Source organism: Acinonyx jubatus, chromosome D2 (genome assembly GCF_027475565.1).
Source record: "Acinonyx jubatus isolate Ajub_Pintada_27869175 chromosome D2, VMU_Ajub_asm_v1.0, whole genome shotgun sequence".
NCBI classification, from domain to species: domain Eukaryota; kingdom Metazoa; phylum Chordata; class Mammalia; order Carnivora; family Felidae; genus Acinonyx; species Acinonyx jubatus.
In genome coordinates this window covers 74,865,641-74,886,575 of record NC_069393.1, presented here as the reverse complement: position 1 = coordinate 74,886,575, position 20,935 = coordinate 74,865,641, and the positions used below count along the sequence as shown (strand labels likewise).

At 46.1% G+C, this 20,935-nt stretch overlaps 1 protein-coding gene across 2 annotated transcripts in view; it reads right to left on the bottom strand.

The window, feature by feature from the left end:
* The window catches only part of PLPP4 (phospholipid phosphatase 4), a 127,699-nt gene extending 112,497 nt beyond the window's left edge, over nucleotides 1–15,202 (bottom strand). Inside the window, exon 1 of one of the 2 annotated variants that reach the window (XM_027063255.2) lies at nucleotides 15,027–15,202. In XM_027063255.2, the coding sequence (XP_026919056.1) occupies nucleotides 15,027–15,082 (56 nt within the window). In that variant the 5' untranslated portion in view covers nucleotides 15,083–15,202. The remainder of the gene's footprint in view (nucleotides 1–15,026) is intronic. The other variant, XM_015065920.3, reaches the window with a different exon arrangement.
* Between the last annotated feature and the right edge of the window lie 5,733 nt (nucleotides 15,203–20,935).

Sequence of the window (20,935 nt, the reverse complement as noted above, 5' to 3'; positions counted from 1 at the left end):
AATGTTTTTATGCTGTATTTTATGCTGTATTTGAAATCTGTTTGAAATATTGACTTAATGGTGACAAGTAAAAAATGCATATTGTAATCTCTAGAGAAACAACTAAAATTTTTGAAGAGGTGTAGCTAAAACTACAATAAAGGAGATAAAATGGAATATTAACAAATGTTAATCTAAAAGAAAAGAGAGGTGTCTGAGTGGTTCAGTCTGTTAAACGTCCAATTTCAGTTCAGGTGATGATCTTGCAGTTCCTGGGTTCGAGCCCTGCGTCGGGCTCTGTGCTGACAGCTCAGAGCCTGGAGTCTGCTTCTGATTCTGTGTCTCCCTCTCTCTCTGCCCCTCTCCAACTCACACACTGTCTCTCTCTCTCTCTCTCTCTCTCTCTCAATAATAAATAAACATTAAAAAAATTTTAAAGAAAAGAGAAAAAAGGAACAAATAACAGGACAAATAAAAAACAAATAAGATGGTAGACTTAAACTCAACCACATCAATAATTGCATTAAATGTAAATGGCTTAACCACTTGAAATAAATGGCAGAGATTGGCCATACTGGATAATATTAAAAGGTACAACTAAATGTTGTTTATAAGACATATACATTAAACATAAAATACAGGTAGGTTGAAAGTAGAAGGATGGAAAATATATTCTATGCAGGCATTACCCTCAAAAAAGATAATGTAGCTAGCTATATCTTGTATTAGATAAAGTGTACTTCAAGATAAGGAATATTAACACAAAGATGAAAACTTATTAATGATAAAAGGTTTATCAGAGGGAGATAAATTTTAAGAACACTAATCTGAAATGCAGACATAGGAATTCTGACCTCCAAATCACTAAAGGAAAAAAAGAAGGGTGGCAAAGAAAACTTGAGCTATTCAGCTACACTCAAGAAATTAGGGGGTAAAAAAGTAAAATGAAGCACCACAAAAATAAAACAGAATAAGCTGGCAGTAGTATGACAAAATATTAGTTACTTCTTCCAAAAATGTAAATGCTTTAATTACCATAGTTTGAGGGATAGCATATCTTCACATTAAAAAGACCAAGTTAGGGGCACATGGCTGGCTCAGTTGGTACAGCATGCTACTCTTAATCTCAGGGTCATGAGTTTGAACTTCATGTTGTGGGTAGAGATTACTTTTTTTAAAAAAAGACCAAATTATAAAGAATGAATTTTTTTATAGTAAGAATATAGAAGATTTGAATAGTATAGTCAGCTTGCTTTAATATATTTAGAGCTTTGTACCTATCAAACACAAACTATTCATTATGTTCAAGCTATATAAATTTACAAAAAATTGACCACATATGTGGCCACACAGAAAATCAGAACAAGTTATGAAACACAAAAATCACACAAGCCGCTCTCTCTGATCTCAATACAATGAAATTACTGCATCATTATCCATTATTATTAGTAGTATCCACTATTATCCATATCATTATTAAGACCAGGGAACTAAAGCACAGAGAGATAAAGCAACTTCCAAGTTCACACAGATAGTAACAGAAGATTAGTGGTTTGAACTCAGGCATCCTGACTCTGGAGCTTGCAGTCTTAACCTCCATGCTATGTTTGTTCCCAGAGGTAAGGGGCCATATACCTTAGAATTGAAATTGCAACAAGATTCACTTGCAATTCCATGGACATATGGGAATTTGTAACTGGTAATGGTATCACGGAGAAGACAATGTCTACTCCACAACTGAAAACTATACAGAAACAGCAATTTAAATCCTCTACCTCACTCCATACATAAAAATAAATTTCTGATATGTTAAAGAATTAAAATTAAAGAACAAAGCATAAAATACTAGACAATACAGAACGTTTCTATTTTAGATGAAAGAGGACTTTCTAAATAGGACAGAAACTCTGAAACCATAAAGGGAAAGGCTGATAGATTTAACTACACAAAAATTAAAATGTGCGCATAATAGAAACTGCAAAGAAATTTAAAAGTCAACCACAGACACAGAGAAGATAGCTGCAACATATGAAAGAAAAGATTCATATCTTTAAGGCATAAAGCACTCCTACACTTCAGTAAGATGAAGCATGGATTAAGGGAAATGATATTTCACTAAAGAAATACAAATTGGCCAGCAGACACATGAAAAGATGCTCAACATCACTCACCGTCAGGGAAATGTAAATCAAAACCACAATGAGGTATCACCTCACACCTGTCAGAATAGCTAAACTCAAAAACACAAGAAACGAGTGTTGGCGAGGATGTGGAGGAAAAGGAACCCTTGTGCACTGTTGGTGGGAATGCAAACTGGTGCAGCCACTGTGAATGGACTGAAGGTTCCTTAAAAAGTTAAAAACAGATCCAGTAATTGCACTACCGGGTATCTACCCAAAAAAATATAAAGACACTAACTGAAAAGGGATACATGTACCCGTTTATAGCAACATTATTTACAATAGCCACATTATAGAAGCAACCCAGGTGTCAATCAATAGATGAATTGGATAAAAAAGATGTGTGTGTGTGTCTATGTGTGTTTATATATGTGTGTGTATATATATACATACACAATGGAATATTATTCAACCATAAAAAGAATGAAATCTCGCCATTTGCAACGATGTGGATGGAACTAGAGAGTATAATGCTAAGTGAAATAAGTCAGAGAATGACAAATACCATATGATTTCACATACATGTGGAATTTAAGAAACAAAACAAACAAGCAAAGGAAAAAGAGAGAGAGACAAACTGAGAAACAGATGTTTAACTATCGAGAGCAAACAGATGGTCACCAGAGGGAAGATGAGTGGGGGATGGGTGAAATGGGTGATGGGGATTAAGAAGTGCACTTGTCCTGATAAGTAACTGGGTGATATACGTAATTGTTGAATCGCTATACTGTATACCTGCAACTAATATAACACTATATATTAACCATAATGGAATTAAAATTAAAACTTAATTAAAATTTTTTTAACATTTCTTTAGTCTTGAGAGAGAGAGAGAGAGAGAGAGAGAGAGACAGACAGAGCATGAACAGGAGAGGGGCAGACAGAGAGGGAGACACAGAATCTGAAGCAGGCTCCAGGCTCTGAGCTGTCAGCACAGAGCCAAATGTGGGACTTGAACACATGAACTGTTAGACCATAACCTGAGCCAAAGTCGGATGCTTAACCAACTGAGCCACCCAGGCACCCCAAAATTAAAACCTAATTTTAAAAAGGAAATAAAAACTGCCAATACACAATGAAAAGATACAAATGTAATATTCTGTCCTACCGTACAAATATAAAACATTACCAACACCCAGCATTGGCAAGGATGTCGAAAAACAGAATGTAAACATGGACAGCCAGCCCTTTGGATGGACAACTGAGCAACATCATCAGAATTTAAAACACACATGGTCTTCCGATTCTGTGTCTCCCTCTCTCTCTGCCCCTCCCCCGTTCATGCTCTGTCTCTCTCTGTCCCAAAAATAAATAAACGTTGAAAAAAAAATTTTTTTTTTAAAATAAAACACACATGGTCTTTGACCATGAAATTTCATTTGCAAAAGCTTATCACATCAATACTTTAACAGGTGCACTACAGTGTAAGCACAATTGCAATGTTGTCTGTTGTACTGAGACATGAAAACACCCTAAAATTCCCTGAGTAGGTTAATATGATGAAATACCCACAGCCAATAAAAAGAATCAAGTAGATCTAAATTAAGTAAAAAAAAAATTTGTCAGGGTGTCTCAGTTTTTATTAAACTTTTATTTATTTTATTTTATATTTACCTATATTTTTATTATGTGTAAATACATAATATATTCAAAATGTATATTTTATGTACACACACACACACACACACACACACACACACACACACAACTGAGCACAACATAGATGAATCTCAGAAACGTGCCAGGCAACATAGTCCCACAAAAGAGTACACATTGTTTAAAAGTTTGACTTTAAAAAGTGAAGGAAATGAACGGGCAGAGAGGTGAAGCAGTCCTGAGAGAGGTAAGCCATCCTTACCCTTCTCTGTTGTTTCAATTTTTCCAACTATTTCATAATCTTAAAAAAAAATTTTTTAATGTTTACTTATTGAAAGACAGGGAAAGACAGAGCATGAGCATGGGAGGGGCAGAGAGAGGTGGGTACACAGCATTCAAACCAGGCTCCAGGTTCTGAGCTGTCAGCACAGAGCCCGACATGGGGCTCAAACTCACAAACCGAGAGATCATGACCTGAGCTGAAGTCGGACGCTCAACCGACTGAGCCACCCAGGTGCCCCTATTTCATAATCTTAAAGAAATGTTTAAGTGAAGAGACACATTCATTCCCACTATATACATGCTCTTCTGTGTAAAATCCTTTCTAATATTTGCCCAAATCAAACATGCTGCCCACAGTTTAACTCTGACATCTATTTTTGGAGAGTCCTTTTTCCCTTTAACTACTACATCATAAAATGTTACCATGTTTCTTCCCAATTTTCAAAATTATCGTTTTAATAGACAATTTATCGTGTCTGTAATTTATCAAACTATTCTTCCAGTGTTGACCACTTGACTTTTATTTTAGTTTTATTTAACAAATATATTTGCTTTTATGGAACACAGCAGTGAATATCTTATACATGAGGATATTTTTGCATCTCTACATCAGTGCCTCAACATATTTTTCTAACACTTCTAAGTCAAAGGACAGGAATAATTTCAGGTCTGTCTGACTATACCACTGAAGAAATACCACTCTTCAAAAGGCTTATGTCCAGGGTGCCTGGGTGGCTCAGTCGGTTAAGTGGCCGACTTCGGCTCAGGTCACCATCTCATGGGTGGGTTCAAGCCCTGCGTCGGGCTCTGTGCTGACAGCTCAGAGCCTGGAACCTGCTTCAGATTCTGTGTTTCCTTCTCTCCCTGCCCCTCCCTCACTCATGCTCTGTCTCTATCAAAAATGAATACACGTTAAAAAAAATTTTTTAAAGGCTTATGTCCATTTACATTTCCACCTGCAGCCTCAGATCACATCTGTTTCACCACAACCTTGCACATCTGGGTGTTAATCTTTCCCTTCTGGTTTTCCTTTCAATATTTTAGTTGATATTAAATATAGAAAGGTTGATTTTTGACACATTCCCGCTACAGATATGTCTAAAGCAATCACAAAAAGATCACACAGCCCCATCTAAGAATATTTCATTAGGTTCTTCCCCTCCCCATAACAGGAAACTTCTACATTGATTTTTCTGATTCTATATGAAGGTAATAAATGTTTACCGTAAAATAATGTAGACAATAAATAGCATGAAGAAAAAAGCAAATATTATATAATTCCATCGGCTAAAATAACCACTGTTATAATTTTGTTGTATATCTTTATAGCGATTTCCTTATAGATATCAACACAAACTGATTTCATTACATTACCATATGAAAGTAGCATCGTGCACACTTACATAGCCTACTTTTTACCACCTCACAATTTATGGGTATCTTCCGCAAGTCAACAAATAGTCGTCTATGTTACTAATTTCAATGGCTCCACATTCTTTGGTCCCAGCACAATAAAAAGTGTGTGCTGATCTATATGCAATGTCATTTTGCTGCTTTCAGATGGATGTTTTGCCTTTCTATGGAAATCACAGATTTATAAAGGTGCGTTCGCTATTTGTATTACTAGTTCCCTGTTAGTTCTGCTGCCCACTCTTCTCTTCAAGAGCTCTGCTCTTTTCTCATTGATTGGCAAGAGCTTTCTGTATATAAGGAGTGTTAACTCCTTACTGTGTAAATCAGGACAACAATATCACCTCTTGCGGCGGGGGGGGGGGGGACTTGCAAAGATGAAATCATCTAAGGTGTGACAAGTGCCTAGAACAAAGTTGATCTACAGTACATGTTAAAGCTCGTCTCCTTTCCTCCCTCTGTAACCAAAGTGGAGATACAGGTCAATGAAAAGATACTGACAGGTACATAGGTATTGGTCAATTCATTTTGTCAGTGATTTCTTGGATGATTATTCAGAATGCTTCCCCCAGACTTCTGAAATCCTAGTTCAAGGTGCAGCTCTCCTGTGGTGCTAAGAGCTGCATTCTTCTTCTTCTTATTACGCTGTGATATTAGGGGGGTTTTTTACTCACCTTCATCTCCACCTGCCCACAGGAAGCATGATGGAGCCAGGGACACAGAGTGGCTTTACCACTATGTACCAGCTTTGTAGCTGGCACCTGTTACGCATCATTTCATCCTTACAGCCCCCTGGCAGGTGTTATTTCTTATCCCCACTTCACAGATGAGGAAGCTAGGGCACACCCTTGCAATCAGCAGTCAGAAAATAATTCCAAAGCCCTTGCACTGACTACGGTGGCCAGGCTGCCTGCCTGCCTGCCTGCCTGTAGAGTGGGGACCCAGCTCGTGGCTTCTTCGGGGCATTCGGGGCCACCACGGGCTTTCACAAAGTAACTGCTCAACAGATGGAGATTAAAGCAGCACACATCCCTAATTCAGAAGCGGAGCTAGACGAAGAAAGGCCAAATCCTTCTTTAAAAACCTCAAGTGAATAACAACCTAGCATTTCCACTCCTAGGTATATACCCAACAGAAATTACAAATATGTTCACGAGAAAAAAGAAAGGAAGAAAGAAAGAAGACAGACAATAACAGCATTAGCCCAAATCAACAAATAACCCCAATATCCATAAACAGCAAAGTGAGTAAAGCAAGAGGTAAGTCATGCCATGAAAGCTCTATGGCAATAAGAATTAACAAACTACAACTAAGTACAACATGGATAAATCTCAAAAACACGCTGAGCAAAGCAGCCGTATGAAAAAGTACCTGCTGTATGATTCCATTTATATGGAGCTCAGAACTGAACCCTGGGGGCAGGGGAAATGGGGCTTGGTGGGCAGAGGGTATTCTGGGAAGCTGTGCAATTATAAATCATGCATTTGTTTCCTTGTGTATTTTATTTTTAGGTTGAATTCAATGAAATTCTTGCTTTTGTAGGTCAAAACAGTCAAATATCAGCCACTGCATATGGTTCGAAATAACACTTTCATAAAAATGTTTTTAAAACCCTTCGAAAAAGGAGAAAAGAAATGTCTCCCAGTGACTGGCAGACTGCCTACTTTTCTGAAAACCAACCTAAATGCTCCTCCTACGGATTCTGACCCTGTTTCTTGCTCCTTTGTCTGCAGTGGAGACCGAATCACAACTAGTCTCTCACCTTTGTAGGACAGTTTTTCAGTCACATATTGAAAGCTGGTGATGCGGCCATCCCTGGGCTCAAGACTCCCAGATTCTCTGTGCCTCCTGCTCATCCATCCCGGGACATCTCCAAGTCCCTCTACACCTTTGTGCCTTTGGTTAATGATGGCACCGGCGGGTATGGTTCTGTGTCAGTCCACCTCCGCACTGTAAACCGGTGCTTCTGATTCACCCACAGGTTATAGTTACTAAAGAAACAAGTATTACTATGATGATTTTCATATTTAAGAACACTATCATAGGAAAATAGAGGGAGGTATGGTGCTTTTATGAGCCTTGTGTGGGTCATAAACGGCATCATCTTTATAACTAATTGAGATAACTTTGTCTACAAGTTATGAAACTAATGATCTCCTTTTCGTCGTGTTATAAGCATTTATCTCCCTGTGGCAGAACATCATCAATTCTCAGAATTCTGGGTTCAGCAGACTCACTTTACAGTGGCAAATAATATTTCAAGCAGAAGGCTGCTCCATTTATCAGATGACAAGGCAGAAGCCTCCCCAGGGAGGGAAGAGATACTCACCGCACTCCACCCACTCCGACTGGGGGTGGACAGGGCCCCGGGAAGGTGTCTGATGGAAAACTCCCTGAGCAGGGCTTCGGACACTGGGTGTCGGAAGAAAATGATAAGAATGCAGCATTTTCCTTTCACATGGTCCAATGCAGTTATGCTAATGTCCCTTCGGATCTGATGTCCTAAAATCACTGTTGTAAACGGCCAGCAATGTAAGTCACATATGAGAAACGACAGTACTGGGACCACCCATCCATTAGACAGCGAGCCAGCCACGCTGCTCTATGGGGGTACAGCTCACTGAATGAGCTCATTCATGAGCTCAAGTTACATACTTGCCTCACGGGGACTAAAAGGAATCATGCGAAATGTATTTAAAGAAGTTTACTAGTTTATAGAAATCCCGTAGTAAATCATTTGTAATCAGAGTATTGTTAGCTACCTATACGTTTCTCTTTAGCGTACATTATGGATTCATCTTAACAAAAGGACAATGGTAATAACATTTCCATTTACTGAGCACCCATGATGAGCTGAATACTCTCTCATTTAATACTCCCAAGCCTTACGTTCATGGGTACTGCTATTTTTTCTGTGGAACAGAGGGAGAAACAAGGATCTAAGCTGGATAAATACTTTCCCCAAAGGCTCATGCAACTAATAAGTGTCAAAATCTGGATTCAAGCCTCAGCAACCAATGTCAAAGGCCATGGTCCTGACCACTGTGCTACACTGCTATTCTCAGACACCAACTATACATAGTAGAGATTCACAAGTGTGGGGAGAAGGCATCTCATTTTTGTTCCATGTACTGTAGGTGCTTAAAGCACCTTATCTCCTAGGGCGCCTGGGTGGCTCAGTCGGTTAAGCGTCCAACTTCGACTCAGGTCATGATCTCATGATCTCACAGTTTGTGGATTCCAGCCCCGCATCAGCCTCTGTGCTGACAGCTCAGAACCTGGAGCCTGCTTCAGATTCTTTGTCTCTCTCCCTGTCCCTCCCCCGCTCACACACTATCTCAAAAATAAATGAGTAAACATTAAAAAAAATTTCTTTTTAAGGACAGGGGTTATAAAAAAAAAAAGCATCTTATGTACTAACATCCAATGAGGTAAGTATTGTTCTTCTTTCTCACATGAAGAAATCGAGGTTCGGAGATTTTAGGCAACTTGCTGGTTAGTGGCAGAGCTAAAATCCAAACATAGACCTGTCTAGCTCCAAAGTCCATAGTCTTTCATCATACCACTTTGCCTCAAATGACTTTGTTTCTAGAGAGCAAGCAAAATTATTCCAAGTGTATTAGCCAGATGGAACAGACTTGTGCTTCGGTAGCTCATCAATCCCTAAAATCGCCATTAACGCAAAAAGTTTCCTTCTGGCCCACAAAGTCCACTGCCAATGCTATGACTCTCCAGGGAAGCTGTCTCTCTGCTTACGTGGAGAAGTTCTGCCGTCTCAACACACAGCTGCGTGCTCGTCCCCAACAGAGGAGGACAATGACAGGCCACTAAAGGCCACTAAATTTACGCTGCCCCAACCGGAGCTCACCAGCTGTCGAACACCCACATTCCATATGGCCCCACCTGATGGCAGGAGTTCGGGAAGGGTAGTCTGTGCAGCCAGAAAAGAACCAGAGGAGACCCTCCAGCACAAGAAGGTGTAGGCTGCACGTCAGTAGTTCCCAAATGTGGTGAACAGAAAGCGCACCTGTTGAAAATGCAGATTCCCAGGGCTCCATTCCGTATGTTGATTCAGTGAAGTCTGAGCTGGGACCCAGGAAAGTCTGATGCACGTGGTCGGCAAACCTTTAAGGAAGCCTCATTCTGCACTGAGGCAGATCGCCCTGGGGTCTATGTGACCACCAGAAATGGCCATCAGATATCCAACGCAATCTGGTGAGCACTCAAGAGGCACAGACCGCGCTGGTGGCAAGGCCTGGCTGGGAATATAGACAAAGCAAAGAAGACGATGACACAGTGCCGGCCCCCACAATCCAACAGCTGGCAGTGTGGAGCCAGCCACGGAGACAGCTGACCGCAACCCAGGCCCCCAGAGCGCACACACCATGGGGCACAGCAGCTGGGCACTGTCACTTACAAACGTAAACAGGGCCTACGTGCCCGAGGGAGCTGTCATTTTCCACCACCAGGCAAGTGTCTTACCATGAGGCTTTTTTGTTTCAAATCTCCCAGGGCTCCCCAGTTACTGCTTATAAAGGAATGTCCACGCTTCCCAGCAGGGCACTGAGACCACCCACAGGGCACTGAGACCACCCACATTGCTGTCCCAGACTCACTTCCTGCCCCTCCTACCAGCCACCTCCAGACCCACACTCTATGCTGAGGCCACGCCCAGAGACCTGATCCCCATCCAAAATGTGCCTCCAGACCTCTAGGCCTTTGCTCCAGGCCACTCTGTCCACAGGAATGTCCTCAGGCCTGCTGCTGGATACTCAAGACTCAGGTAAGGTGCCAGTTCTGGGCAGCCTTCCCTGGCACCTGTCCCCACCTTCCCATCCCTCCTGGGGCTAATTAACCCCTCCTCAGTAAACGGAGCACTTTGCTCCAACTACAACTGTCCTTGGCCTGGAGCCCCGGACAGGACTCTTCGCGGTAATACTGCAAGATACGTCAGTTTCCGTCACTACTCCAAAAATCCTACCTGACAGCTAGTGCCCTCAGGCAAATCACCTGGACCAGCAAAGGTGCCAAGTTTCCCTGTGTCTGTTTGGAATGATACCAACCAGAGCGCACCAACGAAGGGGAAGGAAAAGAACTCGTACAGTGCTGGCCCCTAGAAGGTGCCAAATAAGCATCTGTCACCTGGATGGATGATAAAAACGCTGGGAGGAAAAACTTCCAAAGCAAGCGATTACACTGGGGAAAATCACTAGTGGTCCACTGTGTGCTTGCTCGGCCAACCTGTGAGCTCCCAGAAGGCCCCCCCAGCCTTCTTCTAACACCCTCCCCCCCCCACCCCGCACCCAGTACAGGTCTCCTGCACAGGAAGTGCTCCAAGAAAGACGCAGGATTGATCTGAATTGAGGCAAATGTCATCCACTCGCTGAGCAACCCACAGCTCCCAGAGGGACATCCCAGACAGGGAGCCACTCAGAGCGGGTAGTGGAGAGAGGGACTGAGGACCCCAGGGAACCCGGGCTCACAGGTGAAACAGGTAGATTGCCTTCCCCCTCCACCGGCATTTCTGATTGTCTTATTTCCAGAGCCCTTTCTGCAGCGCTATAAAGAAAGGGTTTTCCAGTTGAACTGATGTCCTGGAGGCAAGGGCCAAAAGGTGCAAGAGAGAGTATACACATCCTCCAGTTCTTTAATCTACCAATTAGGTTCTGACCTGCAAGTTTCTCTCCCCACACCTCACCCTCTGGGCTCCAGAGACTAAGGGAGACCCTGCAAAATCTGTAACATATCCTAATCCCGTCTCTTAGGGCATGGGACCCATAACTACCACCCCATGCCCTTTGAAATGTCATCCTAAGAGTCTGCTCTGAGAACCAGAGTGACGCCTCTTCCCACACATCATTCTACGCCATTCATTTGTTTCTCCGGAGACAATAGGTCACGGTAAGGGGATCGCTTCTAGGATGCAGTCACTTTTGCTCTAGTTTCCAAAGTCTGGTGCCAGACACATTCTATCTCAGTGGCTGATGGCTGTGGGACGTGGGGTTCAGCTGCCTGTTCAGATCCAGATTATACCTCCTGCTACCTGAGTGTCCTCAGGCCAGCTACTCACCCTGTCTAAATCTTGGTTTCTTTGTTTGAATGTCTTAGGCACAGTAAACCCTTGAGAGCCGCGCACCGGCTGTTATTCTTCCTGAAGCAGTATAGCGAGGTGACTAAGAGTCCAGATGACGCAGAAGGACCATCTAGATTTGGATCTCAGGGCTTCCCATATTCGCTCTGTGACTTGAGCGGTTCCTTAACCTGTCTTTGCTTCGGCCTCTTCATGCGTGAACACAAATGCCAACATACCCGCTTCGTGGAGTGTGTGTAAGGGTTAAATCTGTGTGATCATCTTCATTACTGCCTGGCACGTAATAAACCTTCAATAAATGGCACTTACTGTACTGGTGACAGCAGTAAAAGTGGAGGTAATATACTACCAACAGTGTAACACTGGCTGCGAGGCTGTTGACTGACCATCTCGTATCCACACTGCGTTTGCTCACCGAGGTCCGGTGCTGGTTTTGCAGGTACACACAAGCTCACAGAATCTGCCGGAGCCTTGGGTGGCAGGAAAATGGAGGAAGCCCACTGAAGCTCCTCCTCTCTGCTCTGCCCACACTCCATAAGTAAGAGCAAAGGGGCCTCCGGGCAAGCTTCAGAGCACTAAATGCAGCCTCAAAGCTACACATTGTACTCTGATTTTTCCTAAACACTGGGCTCCTCTAACCGTTTTATTCCCTGTTCGGTTAAGCTTTCTGTGCCAGCCCTGATTTGTTACTCGTTACTAATTTTCTTCCTGGTGGTTTGAACTTCTTGGTCTGGGCTGCCCAAAGGACATTGCACACCTCTTGGATGGTCTATGGGGGGTTCCTGGAGGGCATGCTCTTGGGATCCTGAATCGCCAAACCTCAGCACTAAACCTGGCCTAGAGACAGAGAAGTGGTTCCCTAAGTAGAAAGGAAAGCATATAACCCTACAACCTCAAGGTCCAAAACTGCATTTCATTAGCACTCACTTCAAGTCTACAGGAGCATGTGGGCCTCAGGCAGTGGGGTCTTGCTCTCACTCAGAGAAAATATAATCACAGAACAGGTGCATCTACAGGTGACGTCCTCCCAGAGGCACAAGTTTGCAAAGAAGCAAGGTGTCTCCCCTGCCCCCAAAAAGATTATTCTCTTATCCTGAGAAATAGGGTACATACAACGAGCAGAAGCAGATGATGACTTTTATCAGCTACACTGGACCCAGCTGCAGAGAAAGTGGATGCAGCTTGCCCAGAAGGATTTTCTCAACCCACTCTGCTACGGAGACCACCACCTTCATGAGCACAGGTGGGTACAAACCACTGAAATCTTGCCATCAGACCAGCGCTGGAGAAAGGAAGAACAAACTTCCCCCCAAATCCAGCCTCTGTTATCCCACCAGAAGCTTATCTAAGAAAACAAAGGGTCATCTGTATCTATGTGCGCCTAGCCTGTCCTTCCGGAAGTCGTTATCTCTGCCTGATGATAACAGCATCTGAACATCCAAGATTCCCACCCAGGCAGTCTCACACCGATACCAAAGCTGGTCTTTGCAGGTAAAAGAGCCACAAGTTGGATCCACTGTACTGGTTCCAACTGACAGAAAATCAGGGAATCACCCCAAAACACCATCAGTGCCCAAATGTTTCCCTTTGGGTAACGGCAGATCCCCCATTAATTAATACAAAGGGGAACTTTGGAGAAAAGAATATAAAACTGCCTGATTGTTACATAACGTTCCTTGAGGAAGTAAAAAAGCACATAAAGCAGTAATTATCACATTTTCAAAGCCACTGCACAGAGCGTCATATATCTGTAAACATCTCATAAATGTTTTGGGGGCTATTTGAAATCTGAAAACAATATAAATATTTGCTTACCGTTGGACCCTTTCATTATCTGACAATTTCCAGCAACAATCAAACCAGGCAGCCTACCAGCCTACCTCACTTTATTTCAGCATTACACACACTCACATTTACCAAACAAACGTCTGGTAAATCCTGTGCACTGAACACTATTTTATCATTTCTATCATATAATAATATAATGGAACTAGCCTATCTGCCAATCAGATCTGGCCCCATCTGATCACACAGCAATCTCTAGTTTTAATATATGTTCCAAAGGTAGAAAGATGGAGTAAGAGAAGGGAAAAGTGTTTTTTTTGTTTTTCCAAATGCATCAAAACCCAACTGAAGTTCTTCTAATTCCTTCTTCGCACTGAATAACAGCAGTGTTTAGTCAGAAGCTGGGAGAGGGGGCTTGCCTGCATCTGGGGGAACTCATCACCCTTTATGATGGTGTGAATCAATACTCTGGATGAATTTAATCCCTAGTAAAGAAAAACATGCAAGAAAGGGTCTTTCTTTCCATGTGTATACCCTGGGCTGCACGAAACAGAAGTCAACTCACAGCCTCCCACCTGCCATCAATGACTCTAGGCTGGGGCAGAAATCCAGAGAGGGGCCTCCTGTTTGGAATGGCTGCATGCATGGGCTTTTCAAAAGAACCTGGCAAGTCCAGAAAGTTCATGCAACTTTAATATTTCAAATGTGTCAGAAAACAGTCATGGGCGCAGGGGCAAAGAGAACCTGACCAGCTAACGTAGGGTCAAGTGCAGGTGCCGTCGCCTGCCTGGCAAGAGATCATAGCGGGCTGTGGAGTGGGTCTGAGCTGGTGTTAAAGGCTTGGATCCGAAAGGCAGAGACGGCGACAGCTCTCTGCTGCTTGGGCCTCGGGGGCCGGCGGGTAGCGGGTCCCTGAGGCGCCCTGGGGTTCAGACATCTCTAAAAGAGCCTGCGCCCGGAGCCCCCTCCTCTTTCCAAGATCGCTATTTCCAGGTACCAGCCGCTCGGAGCCACCAGAGGCATTTCGCTGCTATCCCCATTAGCGCCCGCCCGCACCCTAAGCGGACAAGGGCTCCGCACTGAGCTCGGGGCGTACGGATCCCGTACCTCGGGCTGCGGCCCCCGACTTCCCCAGCCTCCGCAGCAACAGTTTTCCAGCCAGAGAAGTACCGCAAACGTCTCCTGGGGGAAACGCTCACCTGAACCCCGGTCGCCAAAGCCAGGGCCAGGGCCACGGAAGGAGATCCAGCCTGGCCCTGCGCACGGCGATGGGAGATGGGCCAGGAGGAGGGACTGCAAACGTCGGGCTCAGAAGATCGCACAGAAAGAGAAACTTCCCGAGTGCGCGAGCGAGGTTGCGCTCCCGCTTCCAGGGGTGCAACCTGAGTCCCCGGGCAGCTGGTGAGCAGCCGGCGACAAGCGCAGGCGAGGGGACCCGAGCGGCGGCCGGTCCCGCTCCCTGGCGCGATGGGGGTGGCGGGAGCGAGTCTTCGTCCGGCGTACGTGGGTCCCTCCGCGCCCAGGGTCCCTGGAAGGGGACCAGGACGGTCCCGTAGGACACATCCCGGGCACTGGGCGGGGAGGAGACCTCGAATCCAGGCCCCGAAGGGACGCGGTGGCGCAAACAAAGTTGGGGCGCAGACACGCTCGGTCCGTGGGTCCCCGCGTCCGCGCGCCCCCGCCCGCGGCGCACCACTACTTACACGAACACTCCGAAGAGCAGGGCCCGGACCCCGATCTCGATGGCCAGCTCCCGCATGGTGCGGCCGGAGCAGCTCCCGGGGCGGCGGCGGCGGCTGGTGCTCGCGGCGGCTCCCGCAGCTCGACCCGCGCCGGCTCGCCAGACCCGGGGCGGCGAGGGAGGCGCGCTCCAGGCCGCGGGCGGGGGCGGGAGGCGGGCGCCGGGCGGGGGCGGGCGGGCGCTGGGGAGGGCTCGGCCCAAACCTCCCGCCGCGGGGCCCGGGGGCTCGCGGACGCCGCGCCCGCCGCTCCCCGCCCCGCGGCCCCGCGCCGAGCTGGGGGCGCCCTGGGGACTCCCCGCGCCCTGGCGCCGAGCGCCGCCTCCGCGCCCTGGCCCGGGGAGGGGAGGGGAAGCCCGGGGAAGCCCCGCCGCCGCGGCCGCCGCCGCCGCCTCCCCTGCGCGCTCCCTGGCTCCCCCGCCAGTGGGCGGCCCCTGCGCTCAGCTCCCGGGGCAGCGCGCTCGCTGGGTCTCCGCCTGCGGCTGCTCTGCGGCTCCGCGCTCGGCCTCCGACTCCCGCTGACCGGCCTCGGGCTCCCGGCGCACGCACGCACGTGGGCAGGTGGCGGAGACGCGCCGGGGGATTCTCAGGCCCAGGCAGCCCCGGCACCCTCTGCTCCTGCGGAGCCCCGCACCCTCCCTCCCGCTTTTTTGCTCTCCCTACCCCTTGCCAACCTGAAATTCTTCCCTTTATTGTCTATAAAGTTGCCCCTGCCCTCTTCCCACCACCCACCCCGAGAGCCCTAGTAGGCTTCGTTTTGCGCTCAGGAACCGCCAGCCAGGCTCCGGAGTCCTGGCACACGGACTGAGGGCAAAGGTGAGCCTGGCTCTTCACCCACCCACCAGCACCAGGCAGCCCCTGGGGTGGGCTTCCTCCGACCCCCACCCTCAGCAGCTTTGGGGCTGCAGTGCTGTGAAAAGCGAAAAGGACAGGCCCTTGGGGGTCAGCCATGAGCCCCTGGGGCAGTAAGACCAGGAGTGTCATCCTTAGGGTTCACAGTCAAAGGCCAGACCTTCACCACTGGCTGCTGGCCTGGGGTCATGACCTCAAGCCAGAGCCCAGAGGGGATTTGGCTTTGCTTTTCCCATCCCCTGTCAGGACTGCGAGTATTTCCTTTAGCTTTATTAACTTAAGTCAAATGGACATTCAAGATAAAAGCTCACGCTAACCATTAGTTTGTCCCTGGGGAGACCAGATCTCGTGGGTTTTAGGAGAGACCCAGCCAGGATTTTATGAGTATGAGAAATGGATTAGAGGGTAGTCCCTGGGAATGAGGAACCAGATCTCAATTTTGGCCAAAGGGGGAGTAGGTGGAGAGAAGAGCTTTGGAGGAGGGCTTTGGCACCAGCAAAGGACAAACAGACCCTGCCTCCAAGGGGACACATGACAGACCCGAGATACCTAAGCCCAGACATCTCAGGGTCTAGGGACAGAGAGGCAGACAGAGGAAGAACAATCCTAGCTCTTTGTGGAAGAGGCTTCACATCAAAACCACAGGCAGTGGGGTGCCTGGGTGACTCAGTCAACGGTTAAGCATCTGACTCTTGATTTTGGCTCAGGTCATGATCTCACAGTTTTGAGATCGAGCCCCATGCCAGCACAGAGCCTGCCTGAGACACACTCTCTCTCTCTCTCTCCATCTCTCTCTCTCTCTCTGTCTCAAAATAAATAAAAATAAATTTTTAAAAAACCCACAGAGGAATCAAATTCCTCTGATTTGCCCATCTCTGTACACCCAATGCCTGGCACACTGTGCTTGATGAGTTTTTGGCAAATTAATGAATGGACTATGTATCTCAGTTAGTATGTGGGGTGTCAGGTGTGGTGGAGAGGGAAGAACTTGGGGGAAAGAGGTATGGTTCTGTCTCCTCTGTGTCTTGGGCCTTGAACACAACTGGATTCACGCAGGTTGGCCAAGTGGTATAGGAGATCCTATAGTCAACCCAATGAATTCTAATGACCCAGATCTGAGACTGGCAGGTGGCCATATTCCAGGAGGGGACACTAACAAGAGCCCATGTTATTAAAATATCCCTTGTTGGGGCGCCTGGGTGGCTCAGTCGGTTAAGCGTCCAACTTCAGCTCAGGTCACGATCTCACGGTCCGTGAGTTCGAGCCCCGCGTTGGGCTCTGGGCTGATGGCTCAGAGCCTGGAGCCTGCTTCCGATTCTGTGTCTCCCTCTCTCTGCCCCTCCCCCGTTCATGCTCTGTCTCGGTCTCAAAAATAAATAAACATTAAAAAATTTAAAAAAAATAAATAAAATAAAAAAATAAAATATCCCTTGTTATAAGCATCAACTGAGTGCAGCCTGTGCAAAGCCGTGTGCTAGGTGTTAGGATTCATAACCTGGATAATTATGGGGAGGATGGGGAGCCAAAGAGTCTTGAAGAAACATCAAGAAGCCATGCAAAGCAGTCTTAGTAAGTCCAAAGTAGTGCTTCAGAAAACTGGATCAGTCAGAGGTCAGAAGTTCGAGTCATTCCTTTGGTCTGGGATGGCCAGGGACTAGCCTTGTAGAGGACAGTTGGTTCTTGTAAGGCAGAGTAGGAAGACACAAAGGGAGGAAATTCTGGGTGAAGGTAAGAGGGTAGATGCAGAAGGTTGGAAGAGGTTTGGAGGGCACAGTCGGTCCACCTTCCTGGAAGAGCAAAACCAAGTGTAGGTTCGTGGCAGAGAACTAGTTCTAATATCCCTGCCCACCAGAGTCTGTTACCAATATTACAGAATTAGAATCTTTGTGCCACAAAGATTCTATCATTTTTGCTTGTATTAGAGATGCCTTGGGAGGGAGTTTGAAAGGGCATGTGATCTCATTGCCGTAGTCATTAAGAAGCGACTCTGAAACACATCTAAAGAGCTGCCCAGTTCAACTTCCTGTCTGATTGCCTGAATCTATTCTCTTGGTTCTTCCCTTCTCTCTGTTCTGTCTGCACTGTATTGGCTTCAGTCTCAGGTTCCTGGTAGTTGCAAGTTGGCTGCAAGAATCCCAGCTTTGCAGGCTCTGAGTCAAATCTGGCGGGAACGACCTTGATCTTGATCCCAGAGCTCCCAGCCAAAGTGTCATTGAATGTCAGTGGCACTGCCGGACATGAATCCATCACTGTGGCCAGGGAATCCTGATGGACTGACTGTCTCAAGCCTGGGTCACATGCTTGATCCCTAAGCAGGGAATGAAACCTTCACCCAAAGCCCCACAAATAGGGGCTGATACTTTGGAGTAGGGAAATTGTTTGATGTGTAGCAAACAAACAAGGGCCAGGACACCCCCAGGCAGACTGAAGACAACTGGCATGTACCCCACCCCCCACCACCGAATTCTTGTCTACGCCCAAGGTCTTTCACCAGTGAATGAGTTATGCTGGGCGCTCCCTGGTAAGACAGCACCGCTTTGTCAACACAAATTTGCAAGACTTTAAACAAAGCTGTGATGTCACCCAAGGCTTGCCCTTTGCTATCCAGTCTCTTCCCCTCTTCCTTCTTTACTCCGGTCAGCAAGCCTGTCATCTGCCCTAATGATGTCCCTTTTCATTTACCAGATTTGGCTTCCAGGGAAAGCTCCAGCCTTCTTTACTGTATAAACCTGGATCAGGATATTTTGTGGGCTCTCTCTCACGGAAGAGTTTCTAATTTAAGGGAGGTCACTCTTGAAGGGCAGGCGGGTTCTCTTCCCAGTGAAAGGGGACTGAAGAGGACATTCCTGGTGTCCCAAATCCCACAGAGCAGACAGCCACTTCCACGGGTGTGGAGGTGGTTGGCTCCAGAAGCGGTGCAGCTGTAAACACGTGCCAAATAACAGAGCTCTCCAGAAGTGCCGTATTGCTACCCCAGCAGATAAATGCATTGACGAGGGAGTGAAGAAATAAAAGCAGGGTAGATAAAGCACTCCAGCCAGATCACCCAGGTGTCCAACTCGGCAGTTCCCACTGGGTCTTTGTAAGACTCCTGTGGAATGTGACGCATTCCCCAGGGAAGGAATCAGGGGTCAGAGCTTCAGCAAGCTCAGAGACTTGAGCAGTCGCTAGAGTCTCACCCAGTCATCAGAAATGACATAAACGTGTCCATCCCTTGTGGAGACATAATGAGCACCATAGCTGTAATGCGCGAGACTGATCTTTGAAAACTCACATCAGAATGTAAACACTCAAATGACTGCAGCTTCCCCCAGTGCTTCTGTGGTTGCACACATTTTCCAACTGCCACTCTGGGAAAATCTCTCATATTTTATGCCAAGCTTATGAGCATGCCAAGAAAGTCCCCGTCATCCCTCCATAATCATGCCTCTGCTGTTGGATATTTTTTTGATCCTCAGACAGCATTGTACAGTATGGTGATCCCATATTGACCAGACTTTCAGCTATTTCTGAAAACCAAAGCCACCTTTGGAGAACGGAACTTTGCAACGATTTCTTATAATCTCATTTCCAAAAGTTACACGTTGTATCTCAATGACACCCATCTAAGTGCTCTAAGAGCATCACCTGGCAACAGGCAGCCAGCATGGTGACCCTTAACCTCCGAGACCCACACATTCAGGCTTTCCATCATGATTGCCTGGTACAAACTTGCTGATGTGCCTAAAACACCAAAATCCAAGAGAAATTTCAAGAGAGGTCATCAAGTTCAGCCTTGTCCATGAATGTCTTCCTAAATAGTTAATAAGTATCTGTCTTCTTGAACACCTCCAGGGATGTGGAACTCACTGCTCATTCCATTTTTGGAGAGATTTGTTGTTGTTGTTGTTGTTGTTGTTGTTGTTGTTGTTTAAGGAGAAACAGGTTTGTCTGTAGCCTATATCCCTAGGTCCAAGTTGTGTTTTATGGGCCACAGAGTATATTTAATGCCTATTCTTCTACATTATAACAGTCCTTTAATTATGCTGTGACTGGAAAGAAATGGAGACATGGAGACGGAGTGGGATGAGGGAGGGAAAGAGAGAGACAGAGAGAGAAGCTTCTCTTTTCCAACTAAGCACTCTCGGTTCTTTCACCTTTTCAAGTTGTAGTATTTATAAGACCTTTGAGGATATATCACTATAGATAACACACGGAAGTACATTAAGCCAAATTCTACCTAATAAAAAACAACTTTCCTGATTCTGGGAAACGTATAAACTACATTGAACATGATTTAACCCCTTCATGTCTTTAGACTAGCTGTTACTCCATCCAAGGAGGAAAACGTATGAATTTATGACATTTTCAGGAAAATAAAAATGTTCTTTCACTTCTTAGAAGAGGATGTAAGCTAGGAACTTTCTTTTCCCTGCAGGACTTTGTCTATTATGTTCAAATTCATCATGTGAAAAGTCAGAATATCGCTACCTTTACTTCATCCAAAGAGAAATCTTTGTGCGGGGGCCACCAGCAGGATTCTCACTGGCATAAATGCTGTGGCACAAGTGAGAATCCCAGAATATTAGTGCAAGAAAACAAATTGAAGATGAAGAAACCTATGTACTCAGTGCATAGCTGCTTTTTCTCTCTTGCTCATCAGAAGTCCAGGGCCTTGCCCAGACCTCAGGAGTCAGGGGCAGGGCCAGGGGCAGGACCAGAACTCAAGTCCCTCACTCACAGTCCTGTGCCCTTCTGATGACACCTGCCTGCATCCTGGATGAAATCATATTGTGGTTTTGATTTCCGGTTTTTTGATGGCTCATGATGTTGAACATCTCTTCATGTATGTCTGGGCCATTCTGCCACCTTCTTTTGTAAAGTATCTATGCATGTCTGTTGCCTATTTTTAAACTTGGGTTCTTCCTTTTGATTATTGATTTGAAGCAATTTTTAATATAGGCTGAATATTAGTCCCTCGTTAGTATACCTGTTACAAGTATCTTCTCTCCATCTGTGCCTAAACTGTGCATTTTCTTAGC